Source organism: Balaenoptera ricei, chromosome 17 (assembly GCF_028023285.1).
Source record: "Balaenoptera ricei isolate mBalRic1 chromosome 17, mBalRic1.hap2, whole genome shotgun sequence".
NCBI lineage: Eukaryota > Metazoa > Chordata > Mammalia > Artiodactyla > Balaenopteridae > Balaenoptera > Balaenoptera ricei.
The window spans coordinates 37,603,730-37,624,072 of NC_082655.1; the positions used below are offsets into that span (position 1 = coordinate 37,603,730).

General features: G+C 34.3%; 1 protein-coding gene across 11 annotated transcripts in view; it reads right to left on the reverse strand.

Annotated features, from left to right (window-relative positions):
- VPS13B (vacuolar protein sorting 13 homolog B) overlaps nucleotides 1-20,343 on the reverse strand; it is a 766,991-nt gene that overhangs the window by 614,374 nt on the left and 132,274 nt on the right. For all 11 annotated transcript variants that reach the window (XM_059902238.1, XM_059902239.1, XM_059902241.1 and 8 more), the window contains exon 17: nucleotides 16,031-16,212. In XM_059902238.1, the coding sequence (XP_059758221.1) occupies nucleotides 16,031-16,212 (182 nt within the window). The remainder of the gene's footprint in view (nucleotides 1-16,030; nucleotides 16,213-20,343) is intronic.

A 20,343-nucleotide genomic window follows, 5' to 3' on the forward strand; every position in this document is an offset into this window, starting at 1 on the left:
ACTATGGCCGAGAACAGTATGGAGGTTCCTTAAAAAACTAAAAATAGAACTACCATATGACCCAACAATCCCACTACTGGGCGTATACCCTGAGAAAACCATAATTGAAAAAGAGACATGTACCACAACGTTCATTGCAGCTCTATTTACAATAGCCAGGACATGGAAGCAACCTAAGTGTCCATCGACAGATGAATGGATAAAGAAGATGTGGTACATATATACAATGGAATGTTACTCAGCCATAATAAGAAACAAAATTGAGTTTATTTGTAGTGAGGTGGATGGCCCTAAAGTCTGTCATACAGAGTGAAGTAAGTCAGAAAGAGAAAAACAAATACCGTATGCTAATACATATATATGGAATCTAAAAAAAAAAAAAAGGTTCTGCTGAACCTAGGGGCAGGACAGGAATAAAGATGCAGACGTAGAGAATGGACTTGAGGACGTGGGGAGGGGGAAAGGTAAGCTGGGACGAAGTGAGAAAGTAGCATTGACATATATACACTACCAAATGTAAAACAGATAGCTAGTGGGAAGCAGCCACATAGCACAAGGAGATCAGCTTGGTCCACATGTCCGTTCTCTACATCTACATCTCTATTCCTGCCCTACAAATAGGTTCATCTGTACCATTTTTCTAGATTCCACATATATGTGTTAATATCATATTTTTCTCTTTCTGGCTTATTTCACTCTGTATGACTCTAGGTCCATCCACGTCTCCACAAATGGCCCAATTTCGTCCTTTTTATGGCTGAGTAATATTCCATTGTATATATGTACCACATCTTCTTTATCCATTCATCTACTGTTGGACATTTAGGTTGTTTCCATATGCTGTCTATTGTAAATAGTGCTACAATGACCATTGGGGTACATGTGTCCTTTTGAATTATGGTATATGCCCAAGGTATACACCCAGTGGTGGGATTGCTGGGTTATATGGTTTTCTATTTTTAGTTTTTTAAGAAACCTCCATACGGTTCTCCATAGTGGCTGTATCAATTTACATTCCCACCAACAGTGCAAAAGCGTTCCCTTTTCTCCATACCTTCAGAATTTATCTTAAACTTTTCATAATAAGTATCAAGAGTTTTCATAATAAGTATCAAGAGTTGCATCAAGATAAGCTGGCATGAATTATATAGACTCCAGTTTGTATTTCCAGCTTCTAACATTGTTTCTGCTACTAATGGGTAAGATGCATGTCCAGTGAAAACTTTTCTCTAACATGTGGTTAAAGCTGAAAGACAACCAGAGGTAACCTGCCTTTTGTATTGACCTTTTCCAGATGCAATGTAACTAGCACCTTCTTTTTTGTTGTTTAATTTGTATTGGAGTACAGTTGATTTAAAATGTTGTGTTACATGGAATATTACTCAGCCATAAAAAGAAATGAAATTGAGTTATTTGCAGTGAGGTGGATGGACCTAGAGACTGTCATACAGAGTAAAGTAAGTCAGAAGGAGAAAAACAAATACTGTATGCTAACACATATATATGGAATCTAAAAAAAAAATGGTTCTGAAGAACCTAGGGGCAGGACAGGAATAAAGACACAGATGTAGAAAATGGACTTGAGGATGCAGACAGGGGGAAGGGTAAGCTGGGATGAAGTGAGAAAGTAGCATTGACATATATACACTACGAAATGTAAAATAGATAGCTAGTGGGAAGCCGCTGCATGGCACAGGGAGATCAGCTCGGTGCTTTGTGACCACCTAGAGGGGTGGAATAGGGAGGGTGGGAGAGAGACACAAGAGGGAGGGGATATGGGGATATATGTATACATATAGCTGATTCACTTTGTTATACAGCAGAAACTAACACAACATTGTAAAGCAATTTACTCCAAAAAAGATGTTATAAAAAATAAAATTAAAAACAATAAAGATATTAACACCATTTTATAGATAAGAAACTTAACTGAAACTCAATGAAACAAACTGTACTCCCTTTAGACATATAAACAGATTTTCCACACTACAATTCAGTAATTTTAATAGTTGAAAAGTAAAGATATTCTTTTACCTGAGAGAGATAGTAAGACATTCACTACACCAGTACACCAGTATCTACGTAACATACAGATTAATAAAATTCAGTGCACAAAATTAAATCTCTAAGAAGCATTAGCGCAGAACTTTTTTACTATTTATTTTAGTATCTTTTAATTTTATTCTCTTTTTAGAAGAGCTGAGGAAGAAAAATTCATCAGTGTAGGTTTAAAGAACATGTAGTATAATTCAATATTCACATAGATATTCCCTTAAAGCCTCTTAAACTCATCCACAAAATAGAAATTAAAATACTTGACTGTAGAAAAATTATCTCACTTTTGTGACATATTATAATACAGAGTCTATCAAAGAAAACATCTTTTCTTCCTTAAAGGCATTTGTAGTTTTGATGCTTGAAACGAAATTGGTATCTCAGCTGTGAAGCACAATTATTACTCCAACATTTTAGAAGACTGGTGCACGAGGTTGTTGCATATTCTACAACCCAATGAAATCCAACAACCTAACGTTACTTGATTTTACATACACAGACCTATTTAACAGTTTTGGTTATTAAAAGAAAAAAATTAAATTAAATAGGTATTTTTTTAAAAAACTAATCAGGTTAGTAAAATAGTGAAATAATCCTGTACCTATAAACCAAGAATAAAAGATTTTTTTTTGTGCTTAGTTTTCTTTACATAAAAATGCTACATAAATAGGACACATATACAACTTCACTATCAAACTACTTACTTCCTCTGAGTGATAAAATTATATTATTTCACAACTTGATATCTGTCACTCTTCACTGAGAATCGATTGTTATTATAATCAGGAAATCAATAACCATTTTATTTTGGCTCTCAAGATTGCATAATGAATACTTTTCACATTTTAAACTTTCCAGGAGTGTCCTATGCTTTACATATACATGTGTTTTGTCAGTGACCCTGTGCATTCCCCTGCCACATCATCTAAAATATTATAAAAATCAATAAAGCATTTTCTAGCTAAGGAATTTTAAAATTTCAAATGCATGTCATTAATTATTTATTATCAAATTCTTTTAGTTCTCTCTCTTTGCGAAAATACTAGATTTTTTTCCTTTTGTTATTCAGGGCATCTCCCGTGTCCTCTCAGTTTCCAAAACTCAAACGTTCAAGAAGCAACTGCATAGAATTTTAATTCCTAGTCTCACCAAGAAAAAAATTAAAGCATAATTGTATTTACTAAAAACGTACACCTTTCATGTTTATGGATATAACAAACATAATCCTTTTTCTTACTATTGGGTTGGCCAATAAGTTCGTTCAGGTTTTCTGTAACATCTTATGGAAAAACCTGAAGGAACTTTTTGGCCAACCCAATATACTGCATGCATTCTACTTCATTCTATTTTATTCTTTTCAAACTCTGAGTGGTTACCAAAGACATTGATTTCAAAGGCAACTAATAAGTTACAATCTGCACTTAATGAAATGGTAAGATAGGAACTCAATTATAAATGTATTTTTCTTAAAAATCCTCAAAATCAGTAACAGTTCAGTTCAGAGAGCACAGTGTTGTTTTGGAGATTGAAGAGGTAGGACACACAGAAGTTTCTTATTTGCAAGCAGAACATGTTGCAGAAGAGGCACAAATAAACCAAAGATGAAAAGAGAAAGGAAGAAATGAATCTAGGAGGGTAGCATCACTGAAATTGCCGGCCTCAGGAATCAAGCTGAGTAACAAAAGCAGTGAGGATTCTGTGATATTAAAAAGGCTGAAAGAAATAAAAGGGCTAAAAGTAATGATGAAGATCAAGAAGCAGGATCAGGAACAAAGAAGAAACAAAGCATTTCTATTGATAAATGATAACAAGGTCCAATGTAAAGATGTACTTGAGGCTACACCTGAAAAAGTTAGAAGATCACCATCAGGAAGGTAAAGGGACAACCCATAGAAGTGCAGAAAACATTCGCAAACCATGTATCTGATAAGGAACTTGTATCTAGAATATATAAAGAATTCTCAAAACAAAAAAAGAACCAATTAAAAAATGAACAAAGGACTTGAATAGACATTTCTCCACAAAGATATACAAAGAGCCAACACCATTAGACATGAGGGAAATGCAAATCAAAATCACAATGAGACACTACTTCACAGCCCCTAGGACAGCCAGAACCAAAAGGACAGGTAATAACATTATGGTGAAAATGTGGGAAAAAATGGAATCCTCATATACTACAGGTGGGAATATACAATGGTACAGCTGCCTTGGAAAACACCCTGGCAATTCCTCAAAAGGTTAGAGTTAACATATGACCTAGAATTTCTACTCCTAGAAATACACCCAAGAGAAATAAAAGCATATGTCCACACAAAAACTTGTACATGGATGTTCATCGCATTATCATGCATAAATATCAAAAGTAGAAACCACCCAAATGTCCATCAACTGACAAATGGATGAACAAAATGGTATATACATACAGTGGAATACTGCTTGACAATAAAAAGAAACTCATATATGCTATAACATGGATGAACTTCTAAAAAGTACCCTAAGTGAAAGAAATCAGTAACAAAAGACTGTATTTTACATGATCTATTTACATGTAACGTCCAGAATAGGCAAATCCATATAGACAAAAAGCAGATTAGTGTTTGCTTATGGCTTGGGGAGATGGAAGGCTTGGGGAGTGATGTCTAAAGAATGTGGGACTTCTTTTGGGGGCAGTGAAAATGTAAAATTGATTGTGGTGATGAATACAGAACTCTGAATATACTACAAGCCAAATACTGCATACCAAAAAGAAGTGAATCATATGTAGGTGAATTATATCTCAATAAAGCTGTTTTGAAAAAAAGATTGAACAGAAGGAATGGGAAGGAGAAGAGAAACCAAGTTAAAGCATTTCTGGCATACGATGGAGGGGTAAACCTGGGCAAAGGCATGCATATGGAAAAAAATGTAATTTTTTAAGGAACACACAGACTATACCACAGTGTTTAATCCAAAGGAAAAAACTGTGCTGACTTGTGTTAAAGAAACAGCTATTAAAGAAAAAAGGATAATACAGGAGAATTCTATCAAATGAGAATTATGCTCAATAGAGACAGAGGGAAAAGCCACTAGAATGATGGACAGGAGAAAACTGGATGCTATGCGTTAGTAACTATCAATAATAAGATAGCAAGAAGTAGGAAGGTAGGCTAGGGGCAAAAGATTATGATGGAAGGTGAGGCAGAAATGTTGAAAACAAGTGCTTAGCTTAGAGTCAACTGCAAAATGGAAGAATGTTTCTTCTTCCAAACATTATCAGAATATAAGTCTGAGAAGTCTAAGAACATACATAGCCTGCATAATCACTCCATTAATATAGTAAATGAGAACTAGTTGCAACGTAAAGCAAAGGATCACTGGTTAAACCAAACACATTAAACAAAGCTTAACACTGCTAAGTATTGTCTATTGACCGCCCACAGATGTAAGATAATACAATGCTAACAACTTTATACCTTAAATATATATATCCTGGATCTTAAGACAGAAAATTTAGAGGACAATATTATAAGCAAGTACTGTACTAAGACTAAAATAAACGGAATAAGATTTGGGGTGGGGGGGGCAAAAAAGACATAAGAAAACTAGACACTTGGGAACCTAGCTTTTTAAAAATATTTTAGCTGATTCTTGTAATTCATCTATGATAAATTTTATAGCTGCTTCATTTGATAAAAATAAGATTCCTTGGCAAAGCGATGAACCTTCCTAACATTGTTCCACTTTCCTCAACTCCCTTAATCTCCAAAAAATTAGTTCTAATAATTTTAGATTTCTCAATGTCAGAACATCAGGTTATGAATCACTTAATCTGTGATAACTTGTCTGTTCCTTTTTTTAAGACCTACGCCAGCATTCTATTAGGACAGAATACTTTCAGAGTAAGAAATTTTAAATAAAATGTTTTTGCATAGCACAGTCCATTTGATAAATTCAAAAAAGGAAATATGGAATTAGTTTTTCAGAATAAAAATTATAAACTAAGCACCATCAAAACTTAATATGAATTTTTAGGCTATCTAAACCAGTTGACAAAAAACAAAATTTTTAAATAAATAAAGGAAGATTAATACTGTGAGACAGTGAACCAAAAAAAAAAGACAAAAAACAAAGAACAAAGAAACAAAAACTCTGGAGAGAATATCACAGAAAACAGAAATCTGACAATCAAAAACATGAATTAGATAATTTCCAACAGTGATAAAGGCTACTGCCAATGAAGGCTTCACTATAGGCCTTATGGGTGAGGATCTGAAAGAAAAGATTTTGTACAGTAACTCCACATAAAATCATGGCCATAACAATGGCAATAACATAATGCTTTAGCCTATTAGGGCTGCTATACCTAAATGCCACAGACAGAGTAGCATATAAACAACAGAAATTTATTTCTCTCAGTTCTGGAGGCTGAAAGTCCAAAATCAGGTGCCAGCATGGTCAGGCTCTAGTGAGAACCTCCTCCTGCTGCAGACTACTAAATTCTCATTGTGTCCTCAGATGGCGGAAGAATCAAGGGAGCTCTTCTGTGGCCTCTCTTAACAAGGACATTAATCTCATGTGTGAGGACTCCACCCTCATGATCTAATCAACTCCCAAAGGCCCCCCCACTTCCTAACACCATCACATTGGGCATTAGAATTTCAACATATGAATTTTCGTAGGACACACTCAGACCACAACACATAATTTAGTCCAATTAAATACTCATCAATTTAAAACATTTTTTGAATAAGATAAAATTCATATAACATAAAATTCACCCTTATAAAGTGTACAATTAAATAGACTTTAGCATATTCACAAGTGTGAAAACGTCACTACTATCTAATTCGAGAACATTTTCATCAATCTGAAAGAAACTTATGCAGTCATTCCCCATTCCTCCTTTTCCCCAGACTCTGGGAAACACTAATCTACTTTCTGTATCTGTGGATTTGCATATTCTAAGCATTTCATAAAACTAGAATCAAAATATGAGACTTACTGCATCTGGCTTCTTCTACTTAGCAGAATGTTTTCAAGGTTCATCCACAGCATGGATCAGTACCTCATTCCTTTTTATGTCTGAATAATATTCCATTGTAAAGATATAACACATTTTGTCTATCCATTCATTGGTTAAAAGACACTTGTGTTGTATCCACCTTTTGGCTATTCAGAATAATGCTATGTGATCCCCTTTATATGTGGGATCTAAAAAGTCAAATTCATAGAAGCAGAGGGCAGAATACTGTTTACCAGGGCCAGGAAGTGGGAGAAATGAGAAATGTTGGTCAAAGGGTACAAAGTTGCAGTTATGTAGGATAAGTTCTAGAAATCTGATGTACAGCATGATGATTTTAGTTAAAAATACTGTACTGTACACTGGAAATTTGTTAAGAGTAAACTTTCAGGTGCTCTCACCACAGAAAAACAATATAACTATGTGAGGAGATATATATGTTAATTAGCTTGACCCTGGTAATCATTTCACCATGTATATCAAAACATCCTTAAATTGTTCCAAACCTTAACTATATAAAATTATTATTAAAAAAATATACTTTGGGACTTCCTTGGTGGTCCAGTGCTTCCAATGCAGGGGGCGTGGGTTTGATCCCTGATCGGGAAACAAAGATTCCACATGCCATGCAGCATAACCGAAAATTAAAATAATTTTTTTAAATAAAACTAAAAAAAAATAAATAAATAATTTTGCATGCAAAAAGGAAAAAAATAATGCTACGAATTCATATACAAGATCTTAGGTAGATATATGTTTTCAATTCTTGGGTGTATTTATAGGAGTAAAATTGCTGGGTTATATAATAACTCTACATTTAAATTTTGAAGAACTAACAAATTATATTCCAAAGCAGCATCAGTTATTTTTTAAGTTAATAATTCAATAGGGATAGCCTCATACACCAGACGGTAGACAGCAGAAGCAAGAAGAACTACAATCCTGCAGCCTGTGGAACAAAAATCACATTCACAGAAAGACAGACAAGATGAAAAGGCAGAGGGCTATGTACCAGATGAAGGAACAAGATACAACCCCAGAAAAACAACTAAATGAAGTGGAGATAGGCAAACTTCCAGAAAAAGAATTCAGAATAATGATAGTGAAGATGATCCAGGACCTCAGAAAAAGAATGGAGGCAAAGATCGAGAAGATGCAAGAAATGTTTAACAAAACCTAGAAGAATTAACGAACAAACAAACAGAGATGAAAAATACAATAACTGAAATGAAAACTATACTAGAAGGAATCAATAACAGAATAACTGAGGCAGAAGAACGGATAAGTGACCTGGAAGACAGAATGGTAGAATTCACTGCTGCAGAACAGAATAAAGAAAAAAGAATGAAAAGAAATGGAGACAGCCTAAGAGACCTCTGGGACAACATTAAACGCAACAACATTTGCATTATAGGGGTCCCAGAAGGAGAAGAGAGAGAGAAAGGACCTGAGAAAATATTTGAAGAGATTATAGTCGAAAAATTCCCTAACGTGGGAAAGGAAATAGCCATCCAAGTCCAGTAAGTGCTGAGAGTCCCATATAGGATAAACCCAAGGAGAAACACGTCGAGACACAGAGTAATCAAATTGGTAAAAATTAAAGACAGGGGCTTCCCTGGTGGCGCAGTGGTTGGGAGTCTGCCTGCCGATGCAGGGGACACGGGTTCGAGCCCTGGTCTGGGAAGGTCCCACATGCCACGGAGCAACTGGGCCCGTGAGCCACAATTACTGAGCCTGCGCGTCTGGAGCCTGTGCTCCGCAACAAGAGAGGCCGCGATGGTGAGAGGCCCGCGCACCGCGATGAAGAGTGGTCCCCACTTGCCACAACTAGAGAAAGCCCTCGCACAGAAACGAAGACCCAACACAGTCATAAATAAATAAATAAATAAATAAATAAAAGAACGTGAATTTCTTTTAAAAAAAAAAAATTAAAGACAAATAAACATTACTGAAAGCAGCAAGGGAAAAATAACAAATAACATACAAGGGAACTCCCATAAGGTTAACAGCTGATTTCTCAGCAGAAACTCTACAAGCCAGAAGGGAGTGGCATGATATGCTTAAAGTGATGAAAGGGAAGAACCTACAACCAAGATTACTCTACCCGGCAAGGATCTCATTCAGATTCGATGGAGAAATCAAAAGCTTTACAGACAAGCAAAAGCTAAGAGAATTCAGCACCACAAAACCAGCTCTACAACAAATGCTAAAGGAACTTCTCTAACTGGGAAACACAAGGGGAAAAAGGACCTACAAAAACAAACTCCCCAAAATTAAGAAAGTGGTAATAGGAAAATACATATTGATAATTACCTTAAACGTGAATGGATTAAATGCTCCAATCAAAAGACACAGGCTTGCTGAATGGATACAAAAACGAGACCCATATATAGGCTTTCTACAAGAGAGCCCCTTCAGACCTAGGGACACATACAGACTGAAAGTGAGGGGATGGAAAAAGATATTCCATGCAAATGGAAATCAAAAGAAAGCTGGAAGAGCAATACTCATATCAGATAAAATAGACTTTAAAATAAAGAATGTTACCAGAGACAAGGAAGGACACTACATAATGATCAAGGGATTGATCCAAGACGAAGATATAACAATTATAAATGTATATACACCGAACACAGGAGCACCTCAATACATAAGGCAACTGCTAACAGCTATAAAAGAGGAAATCGACAGTAACACAATAATAGTGGGAAACGTTAACACCTCACTTACACCAATGGACAGATCATCCAAAATGAAAATAAATAAGGAAACAGAAGCTTTAAATGACACAATAGACCAGATAGATTTAACTGATATTTATAGGACATTCCATCCAAACACAGCAGATTACACTTTCTTCTCAAGTGCACACGGAACATTCTCCAGGATAGAGCACATCTTGGGTCACAAATCAAGCCTCAGTAAATTGAAGAAAATTGAACTCATATCAAGCATCTTTTCTGACCACAACGCTATGAGATTAGAAATGAATTACAGGGGAAAAAACGTAAAAAACACAAACAAATGGAGGCTAAACAATACGTTACTAAATAACCAAGAGATCACTGAAGAAATCAAAGAGGAAATAAAAAATACCTAGAGACAAATGACAATGTAAACACGATGACCCAAAACCTATGGGATGCAGCAAAAGCAGTTCTAAGAAGGAAGTTTACAGCTTTACAAGCCTACCTCAAGAAACAAGAAAAATCTCAAATAAACAATCTAACCTTACACCTAAAGGAACTAGAGAAAGAAAAACAAACAAAACCCAAATTTAGCAGAAGAAAGAAATCATGAAGATCAGAGCAGAAATAAATGAAATACAAACAAAGAAAACAATAGCAAAGATCAATAAAACTAAAAGCTGGTTCTTTGAGAAGATAAACAAAATTGATAAACCATTAGCCAGACTCATCAAGAAAAAGAGGAAGAGGACTCAAATCAATAAAATGAGAAATGAAAAAGGAGAAGTTACAACAGACACCGCAGAAATACAAAGCATCCTAAGAGACTACTACAAGCAACTCTATGCCAATAAAATGGAAAACCTGGAATAAACGGACAAATTCTTAGAAACGTATAACCTTCCAAGACTGAACCAGGAAGAAATAGAAAATATGAACAGACCAATTACAAGGAATGAAATTGAAACTGTGATTGAAAATCTCCCAACAAGCAAAAGTCCAGGACCAGATGGCTTCACAGGTGAATTCTATCAAACATTTAGAGAAGAGCTAACACCCATCCTTCTCAAACTCTTCCAAAAAATTGAGGAGGAAGGAACACTCCCAAACTCATTCTATGAGGCCACCATCACCCTGATATCAAAACCAGACAAAGACACTACAAAAAAAGAAAATTACAGACCAATATCATTGATGTACTATAGATGCAAAAATCCTCAACAAAATACTAGCAAACAGAATCCAACAACACATTAAAAGGATCATACACCATGATCAAGTGGGATTTATCCCAGGGATGCAAGCATTCTACAATATACACAAATCCATCAATGTGATACACCATAATAACAAATTGAAGAATAAAAACCATATGATCATCTCAATAGATGCAGAAAAAGCTTTTGCCAAAATTCAACACCAATTGATGATAAAAACTCTCCACAAACTGGGCAAAGACGGAACCTATCCCAACATAAAAAAGGCCATATACGACAAACCCACAGCAAACATCATTCTCAATGTTGAAAAACTGAAAGCATTTCCTCTAAGATCAGGAACAAGACAAGGATGTCTACTCTCACCACTATTATTCAACATAGTTTTGGAAGTCCTGGCCATGGCAATCAGAGAAGAAAAAGAAATAAAACGAATACAAATTGGAAAAGAAGAAGTAAAACTGTCACCATTTGCTGATGACATGATACTATACATAGAGAATCCTAAAAATGCCACCAGAAAACTACTAGATCTAATCAATGAATTTGGTAAAGTTGCAGGATACAAAATTAATGCACAGAAATCTTTTGCATTCCTATACACTAATGATGAAAATCTGAAAGAGAAATTATGGAAACACTCCCATTTACCATGGCAACAAACAGAATAAAATACCTAGGAATAAACCTACCTAGGGAGACAAAAGACCTGTATGCAGAAAACTATAAGACACTGATGAAAGAAATTAAAGATGATACCAACAGATGGAGAGATATACCATGTTCTTGGATTGGAAGAATCAATATTGTGAAAATGACTATACTACCCAAAGCAATCTACAGATTCAATGCAATCCCTATCAAATTACCAATGGCATTTTTTGCAGAACTAGAACAAAAAATCTTAAAATTTGTATGGAGACACAGAAGACCCAGAATACCCAAAGCAGTCTTGAGGGAAAAAAACGGAGCTGGAGGAATCAGACTCCCTGACTTCAGACTATACTACAAAGCTACAGTAATCAAGACAATATGGTACTGGCACAAAAAAAGAAATATAGATCAATGGAACAGGATAGAAAGCCCAGAGATAAACCCACACACCTACGGTCAACTAATCTATGACAAAGGAGGCAAGGATATACAATGGAGAAAAGACAGTCTCTTCAATAAGTGGTGCTAGGAAAATCAGAGAGCTACATGTAAAAGAATGAAATTAGAACACTGCCTAACACCATACACAAAAATAAACTCAAAATGGACTCAAGACCTAAATGTAAGACCGGACACTATAAAACTCTTAGAGGAAAACACAGGAAGAACACTCTTTGACATAAATCACAGCAAGATCTTTTTTGATCCACCTCCTAGAGTAATGGAAATAAAAACAAAAATAAACAAATGTGACCTAATGAAACTTCAAAGCTTTTGCACAGCAAAGGAAACCATAAACAAGATGAAAAGACAACCCTCAGAATGGGAGAAAATATTTGCAAATGAAGCAACGGACAAAGGATTACTCTCCAAAATATATAAACAGCTCATGCAGCTCAATATTAAAGAAACAACCCAATCCAAAAATGGGCAGATGACCTAAATAGACATTTCTCCAAAGAAGACATACAGATGGCCAAGAAGCACATGAAAAGCTGCTCAACATCACTAATTATTAGAGAAATGCAAATCAAAACTACAATGAGGTATCACCTCACACCAATTAGAATGGGCATCATCAAAAATCTACAAACAATAAATGCTGGAGAGGGTGTGGAGAAAAGGACACCCTCTTGCACTGTTGGTGGGAACGTAAAGTGATACAGCCACTATGGAGAACAGTATGGAGGTTCCTTAAAAAACTAAAAATAGAATTACCATATGACCCAGCAATCCCACTACTGGGCATATACCCAGAGAAAACCATAATTCAAAAAGACACATGCACCCCAATGTTCATTGCAGCACTATTTACAATAGCCAGGTCATGGAAGCAACCTAAATGCCCATCGACAGACGAATGGATAAAGAAGTTGTGGTACATATATACAATGGAATATTACTCAGCCATAAAAAGGAATGAAATTGAGTAATTTGTTGAGACGTGGATGGATCTAGAGACTGTCATACAGAGTGAAGTAAGTCAGAAAGAGAAAAACAAATATCGTATATTAACGCATGTATGTGGAACCTAGAAAAATGGTACAGATGAGTCGGTTTGCAGGGCAGAAGTTGAGACACAGATGTAGAGAACAGACATATGTACACCAAGAGGGGAAAACTGCGGTGGGGTGGGGATGGTGGTGTGCTGAATTGGGCGATTGAGATTGACATGTATACAGTGATGTGTATAAAGTTGATGACTAATAAGAACCTGCTGTATAAAAAAAAAACAAACAAAACAACTAATACTAAACTTTCATTGGGTTATTTGTATGGAAATATGTTAATATAAATGTTTCAGACATTACATGAAATTTCTAAAAATCTTATATGTTCTGGTATAATGTTATAAGTCATAATCCTAGTTATTACCTTAAAATGTATATCTCAGAAATAACTAATTTTCTTGTCAACTGCATTATTATGAACTTTCATCAAATCTTTAACCGTGGTCATTTTTAAGTCTTTTGTCATTTACAGACAGTTCTGGGTGTACTCTGATGCTTTTGCAAATAATTTCCTTTAAAAGGGTTTCATCTTCAAGAAATTCATGGAAAAGACTCTGACAAGTACAGGTTTCTGGTAACTGACTGTACTGCTGAACTGAATGAATAAGCATTTTCAGAACTCTAATGAAAAACTGATGAACTCATAAAAGTGCTAACAAAAGATCAAGATGAAAAAAAAATTAATTACATGGGACTGAGTAAACTGATGAGGATGAGTATAATTTTTGTGACTTTTTGTTTGAATTAAAAAGAAAAAAAATCCCACAAGGACTCAGAGGCAAAGAATATACAAATCAATTTTCACTGCAAAGTAAAGGAGCTGTTACAGTGGAGGATTACTGGACTGAATGTCAATATTATGCCATAGTATGAGTGTGTTTCATGTTTGGTAATTGCAATCATTGTTGCTTTTGTTGTGGTCATCCATGTACAATGCTTGGTGTCAGTCTATTTATCTCTTGTAAAAATAAAATACAATGTGTGAAAAAAAAAAAGACACATGCACCCCAATGTTCATTGCAGCACTATTTACAACAGCCAGGTCATGGAAGCAACCTAAATGCCCATCGAAAGACGAATGGATAAAGAAGATGTCGTACAATATACAATGGAATATTACTCAGCCATAAAATGGAACGAAATTGGGTCATTTGTTGAGATGTGGATGGATCTAGAGACTGTCATACAGAGTGAAGTAAGTCAGAAAGAGAAAAACAAATATTGTATATTAACGCATATATGTGAAAATGGTACAGAAAACTGGTTTGCAGGGCAGAAGTTGAGACACAGATGTAGAGAACACACGTATGGACACCAAGGGGAGAAAGCTGTGGGGGGGGTGGGGGGGGGTGTGATGAATTGGGCGATTGGGATTGCCATGTATACACTGATGTGTATAAAATGGATGACTAATAAGAACCTGCTGTATAAAAAACATAAATAAAATAAAATTCAATAATTAAAAAAATAATAATAATTCAATAGGAGTATGCAAATTCCAAACAAGTGTAAAGAGAATATTAAATAAGAAATAATAGCAATTTTTTAAAAAGTAGTGTAGCTAAATCAGTATAAAAGAAAACAAAACAGTAAGATGACAGAAACAAAGACAAAAAAACCTATAGTCACAAGTATAAATGGATTGAATTTACTAGCTAAAAGGCAGATTATAAAACTTGATCTATAATATCTAGTTATAGGCTATTTCCAGGACATATACCTAAAGATAAAAACAGATAGGTTTTAAGTAAAGCATGAAAAAGGAATTATAGCAAATACCAACCAAACGAAAGCTAACTGTTAACTATGTTAATATAAGAAAAAATAGATATGTCAAAAGACTCTCTAAGGAATAGACTCACGACATTTAATAAAAGAATCAATTCAAAAAGAGAACATAAATATGTGTGTCCTTAGGGGTATACGTTTATACACACATAAGATCTGCATACTATTTCAGGGTATTCACAGAATTCAAAGCCCATTCATAAGCCCCAAGTTAAGAACTTCTAAACAAATTAAACATTTGTCCCATAATTTTTTTATAGAATCCTAAAAACCTGTTCCAAAACAACTGTAAAATTTTACATTAGGCAATGGCTATATCAAATAAAAAGGCTCTAATTAAAATGCATTTTTTAAGAATTTATAAGATAGTCCCCATAGTAAGGTCTAAACTTAGAAGCTTAAAAAGCATCGTATAACAACAAAACCAGCTTTATTTTAATAAACAAATGAGGTATAAGATAAAAATAACGTTATCATTTTAAGCATGATTGCACTTAATAAAAATATATCCTTTTTGTGCCACTGACAAAAGAAACATTATTTTGAGCTGAAACAACTAAAAGAAGCAAGCCTTCTGCAAGTTTTCTTGTTTATCTACAAAGTGAGTGATAAGATGAAGATAATATACTGGCATCAAAGCAGATTTTTAATTTTCCGTAGTTAATTCATTCATTCAGGGTGTAAGACTAATGTTTTCCACATTAAAAAAATTAACTTGCTTATGAATTGCTAAAGTACTATAATTAAGAATTTTATTCCACTCTACCAGCACAATCAAACAAATTGTATTTATACTTGACTTGGTTATCATTTCAAACATACACACTGATCCCCTCAAAAGTTATCCAAGTAAGGCCAAAGAATGAATTGTACAAGGAGCTAGTGAAAAATAATCTCTTGCAACTACAAACTATATCCACAAGTTGGTGGCAGAGAACAAAACTGAATGGCTTAACTCATATCTTGGATTTTACACAGGAGCTATAAAAATCTGCTTTCACAGAAATACACTACAATTTAAGTTGATCATGCTATACACATAAATTTGAATGATAAAATATTAGTCACCTCTAATAAGAGTTTTCCATACACCTGTCAAGAAGACTGTGTTCTTACCTATAGTTTGGAAAACTTCATTCATCAAAGCTTCATTCACTGCTGAAGAGCTGACATTTCCAGTATGAGACCAACTTTGATAAATTGCTTGCAGCAGAAGTGTCTGTGCTCTTGTAGCTTGAACTGTGAGATTTGGAAGTTCAAATATACATTCAGTTATAGCAATCTGAGATCTTTTGGTCCTGCATAAGAAAATAGAAAGCATAACAAACAATATATTAAATAACATTTATAAACAATGCCATATAAAATAAATTAGGATGCAAGGGAAGAAAAGGTATACACAGAAATTATTTTAATTAGAATTAAATCAGAGATACACAATTCTACTAACTTTAAATACGTTTCACTATTTCAGAACCTCTAACAATAATAAAAAATAAAAACACAAACTAGAATAATGTCCACACACACATTCATACACATATATTCAGCTCAAGCATTATACTTTTTAAATAAAGTCAATCATCAAAAATAACAGTGAAAATAATACTAATTAATACTTAAAATAGGATTTACTAGCAGATCTGCCTTATTCCTTTTTAAATTTATTTTTTATAGAATTTTGAAAGGTTAAATTCCAGTTACAGTTATTACAAAATATTGGCTATATTCCCCATGCTGTACAATACATCTCTGAACCTATTTTACATCCAATAGTTTCTACCTCCCCCTCTCCCCACTGACCACTAGTTTGTTCTCTATATCTGTGAGTCTGCTTCTTTTGTTATATTCACTAGTTTGTTGTATTTTTTAGATTCCACATATAAATGATATCATACAGTATTTGTCTTTGTCTGACTTATTTCACTTAGCATAATGCCCTCCAAGTCGATCTATGTTGCTGCAAATGGCAAAATTTCATTCTTTTTTATAGCTGAGTAGTATTCCAGTGTGTGTGTGTGTGTGTGTGTGTGTGTGTGTGTGTGCATGCACCACATTTTCTTTATCCATTCCTCTGTAGATGGACACTTATATTGTTTCCATATCTTGGTGACTGTAAATAATGCTGCTTATGAACACTGGGGTACACATATCTTTTCATATTAGTGTTTTTATTTTTTTGGATATATACCCAGGAGTGGAACTGCTGGGTCATATGGTAGTTCTAGTTTTAGCCTTTTGAGAAATCTCCACACTGTTTTCCACAGTGGCTGCACCAATCTACATTTACAAAAACAAGTTTCAATAAAATTAAAAGGACTGAAATCAGAGTATATGTGCTGATCACAATGGAATTAAACTATAAACTAATAAAAGAAAGGTATCTGCAAAATCCTCAAATATTTAGGAATTAAAAACATAAAATACAATTAAGAACATAGTAGATAAAATTCAGAAAGTCACATAAGATAGAACTTTTGAAAAAGTATAAAATGATTTTAGAAAAGGACACTGATATGGATGACAGAAAATGACAATATACATAATCAGTGTTCCTGGAGAAAAGAGCAGATAAAGAAAAAAATTCTATGGGCATTCATTCCAATAAATGTAACACGGAGGTACCAGTCCTTCTCCAAAATTTCCCTTGTTTTCTACTATCCTCCCACCTGTCCACTACAGACTAGTAAAAACAATCAGCGTATGTGCACTATTTAACCGTAAGAAGAATATAAAGGGATTTCAAGCAATAGTCCTATACAGTTGAGATACTGACAAGAGTCTCATGTCAATTGGTTACCTTTGTATTTTCCAGGTATACTTTTAATTTCAGTCATCTTTCAAGTCAATGGGCTCCTTTTCTAGCCATTGCTACTGCAGCTGAGAACCACCTTGCTAATAAACCTAATATCCTTCAAAGTCAAGACTGGATTTTTACTTTGCAGTTCCTAGGTCTATAAAAAAATGAGCTATAATGTTGCTGTGACTTTGACTGTTTAGGTCTCAGATTAGGCCTAGCTGGTCTTCAAGCTTCATTTTAAAGCTGTTCTATAGAAAATCTATAAAATCAGCATATATTTATTAATTGCCTATTCTGTAGCAGTCATGCACTAGCTACCTAGGAAGTATCTTAGCCACTTTAAAACATCAATGAACAAAACAGAAAATTAAAATCCCAGTGTCCTCACAGTTTATATTCTAATGGGGACAGGAAACAAATTTAAAAATTGATCAATATAAGTAAACAAATGATATAAGGAAGTTAGAAGAGAAATGCTCTTGGAAACAGAAAAAGTAGAGCATGGAATAGGAACTACTGAAGAGGGAACAATTTCATATACAGTGGGTAGATCATATTAAAAGGACAGATTTAATTCCAAGCAAGACATGAGCAGACTTGAAGGAGGTAAGTGACAGTTGTGTGGGTATCTCTGGAGAGTGATTCAGGCAGGTGAAAAGGTCCTGAGGTAGGACTGAACCTGGCAAGTCCAAGCAATGGCAAGGAAGGCAGTGTGGTTGCAGCAGTTTGATAATAACCTAATTCACTAATTAAGTTGGTTTTCCATGGTTTTTATCCATAAGAAATACCTGAATAGGCTTTACACAGCCATTCATCTGAGGCTGCATCAAAGTCTGACTCCATAGGGTTCACTTTCCTTGAACTTACTTTTATTTTTAAATCTCTTTAGCCTTATTTTCAAAGTTTTTCATTTAAGGTACTAGAAGTAGGACATGAAATTTTTAAAATATCAATTCCAATTCTGGCTAAATCACTTATTTGTTTCATGTTTTTAGGAAAAAGATATATATAACTTCTCTGAGCTTCACTTCCCTCTTTAAAAGCCAAGTATAATTATCCCTGCCCAATCTACCACAGATGACTATAGTGAAAATCAATTACATTTAATATTTAAAGCTTAACAGATACAAGGTTTTTTGCTAGGAACTGAAGATACAGGCACTATCTTTACACTCAAAGAATTCAGAATCTAGTTGTGAGACAAGTAAACCAGTAATTATAATTTAACATAATGAGTGCTATAACAATGTTATGTACAGGTTCCTGTGAGATACACTGAAATGGTTGAGGAAAAAATGCAGGTGTTATATTTAGAAATGACCCATAAACATGAAAAGACTCGTAAGCCTCACCAGTAAAAAGGGAAATTCAAACTAAAACAATGTATGACTCTTTTAACCTCTCAGATTAGCAAGACCTCTCAGACTCTAACTCATCTTCTAGGAATCTATCTGAAAAGAATTTTCACACGAGCCTGCAAGAATACTTACACAAAGACAGTGTTTGCAGCATTATTTAAAATAGCCTAAACCTGAGAAAATCTCATCGTTGAATAAATTCTGACACATTGATTTGATGCAAAACTACTCAGATATTAAAAAGAATGAAGTTAGACGAACCTACTGATATGAAAGGATACGCTGAAATATGGTAAAAATGTATGTAGTTGCATTATAATATGGTTCCATGTAACGGCAGGAAGTGGTGGGTTACCCACACATAAAAGTATGTCTGCATGTGTTTGTATGTTGAGATAAAAAATTCTGGAAAGAATTATTGATAATATTCATTGCTGGAAGATGATAACAGAGGATGACTTTATGTGATCTTTTCCCTTTTTTCCCTATATAAATGTCTGTATTGTTTTGCTTGGTCCTTTGAGAAATATATATCATTATTTTTCCAAAAAAATTTAAGAAACTGCAATACTTCAAGAATGGACTATGGAAATCACAAACTATGTCAAAATGAATTAATTTCATAAAACATTTTTAAAATACGAAGGTAAGATATGAGCATTATCAATGTATCAAACTACCTCCGCTCCCTGCTCTGACACTGAATTATCAAATGATTTCTTACCTTCTCATAGACATAAACTTCACTTTTAAGTCAGACAAAGAAAGACAAATACCATATGATATCATTTACATATGGAATCTAAAAAAATGATACAAATGAACTTATTTACAAGACAGAAATAGACTCACAGAGATAGAAAACAAGCTTATGGTTGCCAAAGGCGAAAGGGGGGGGATAAATTAGGAATTTAGGATTAACAGATATACACTACTATATATAAAATAAACAACAAGGACCTATTGTATAGCACAGGGAACTATATTCAACATCGTGTAATAACCTATAATGGAAAAGAATTTGAAAAAGAATATATATATATACACACACACATATATACAACTGAATCACTGTGCTGTACACCTGAACCACTGTAAATCAACTATACTTCAATTAAAAACATTTTTTAATTAAAACAAAAAGAAATAAACTTCACTTAAAACCTCCAAAAGAGGAATTGTATCAACGAAGATGGTAGAGTAAGGTATGCCAAGCCTGTCCCTCCATAAAAGCAACACAAAAGCTGGCAAAAACTGTCAAAAATCAACTT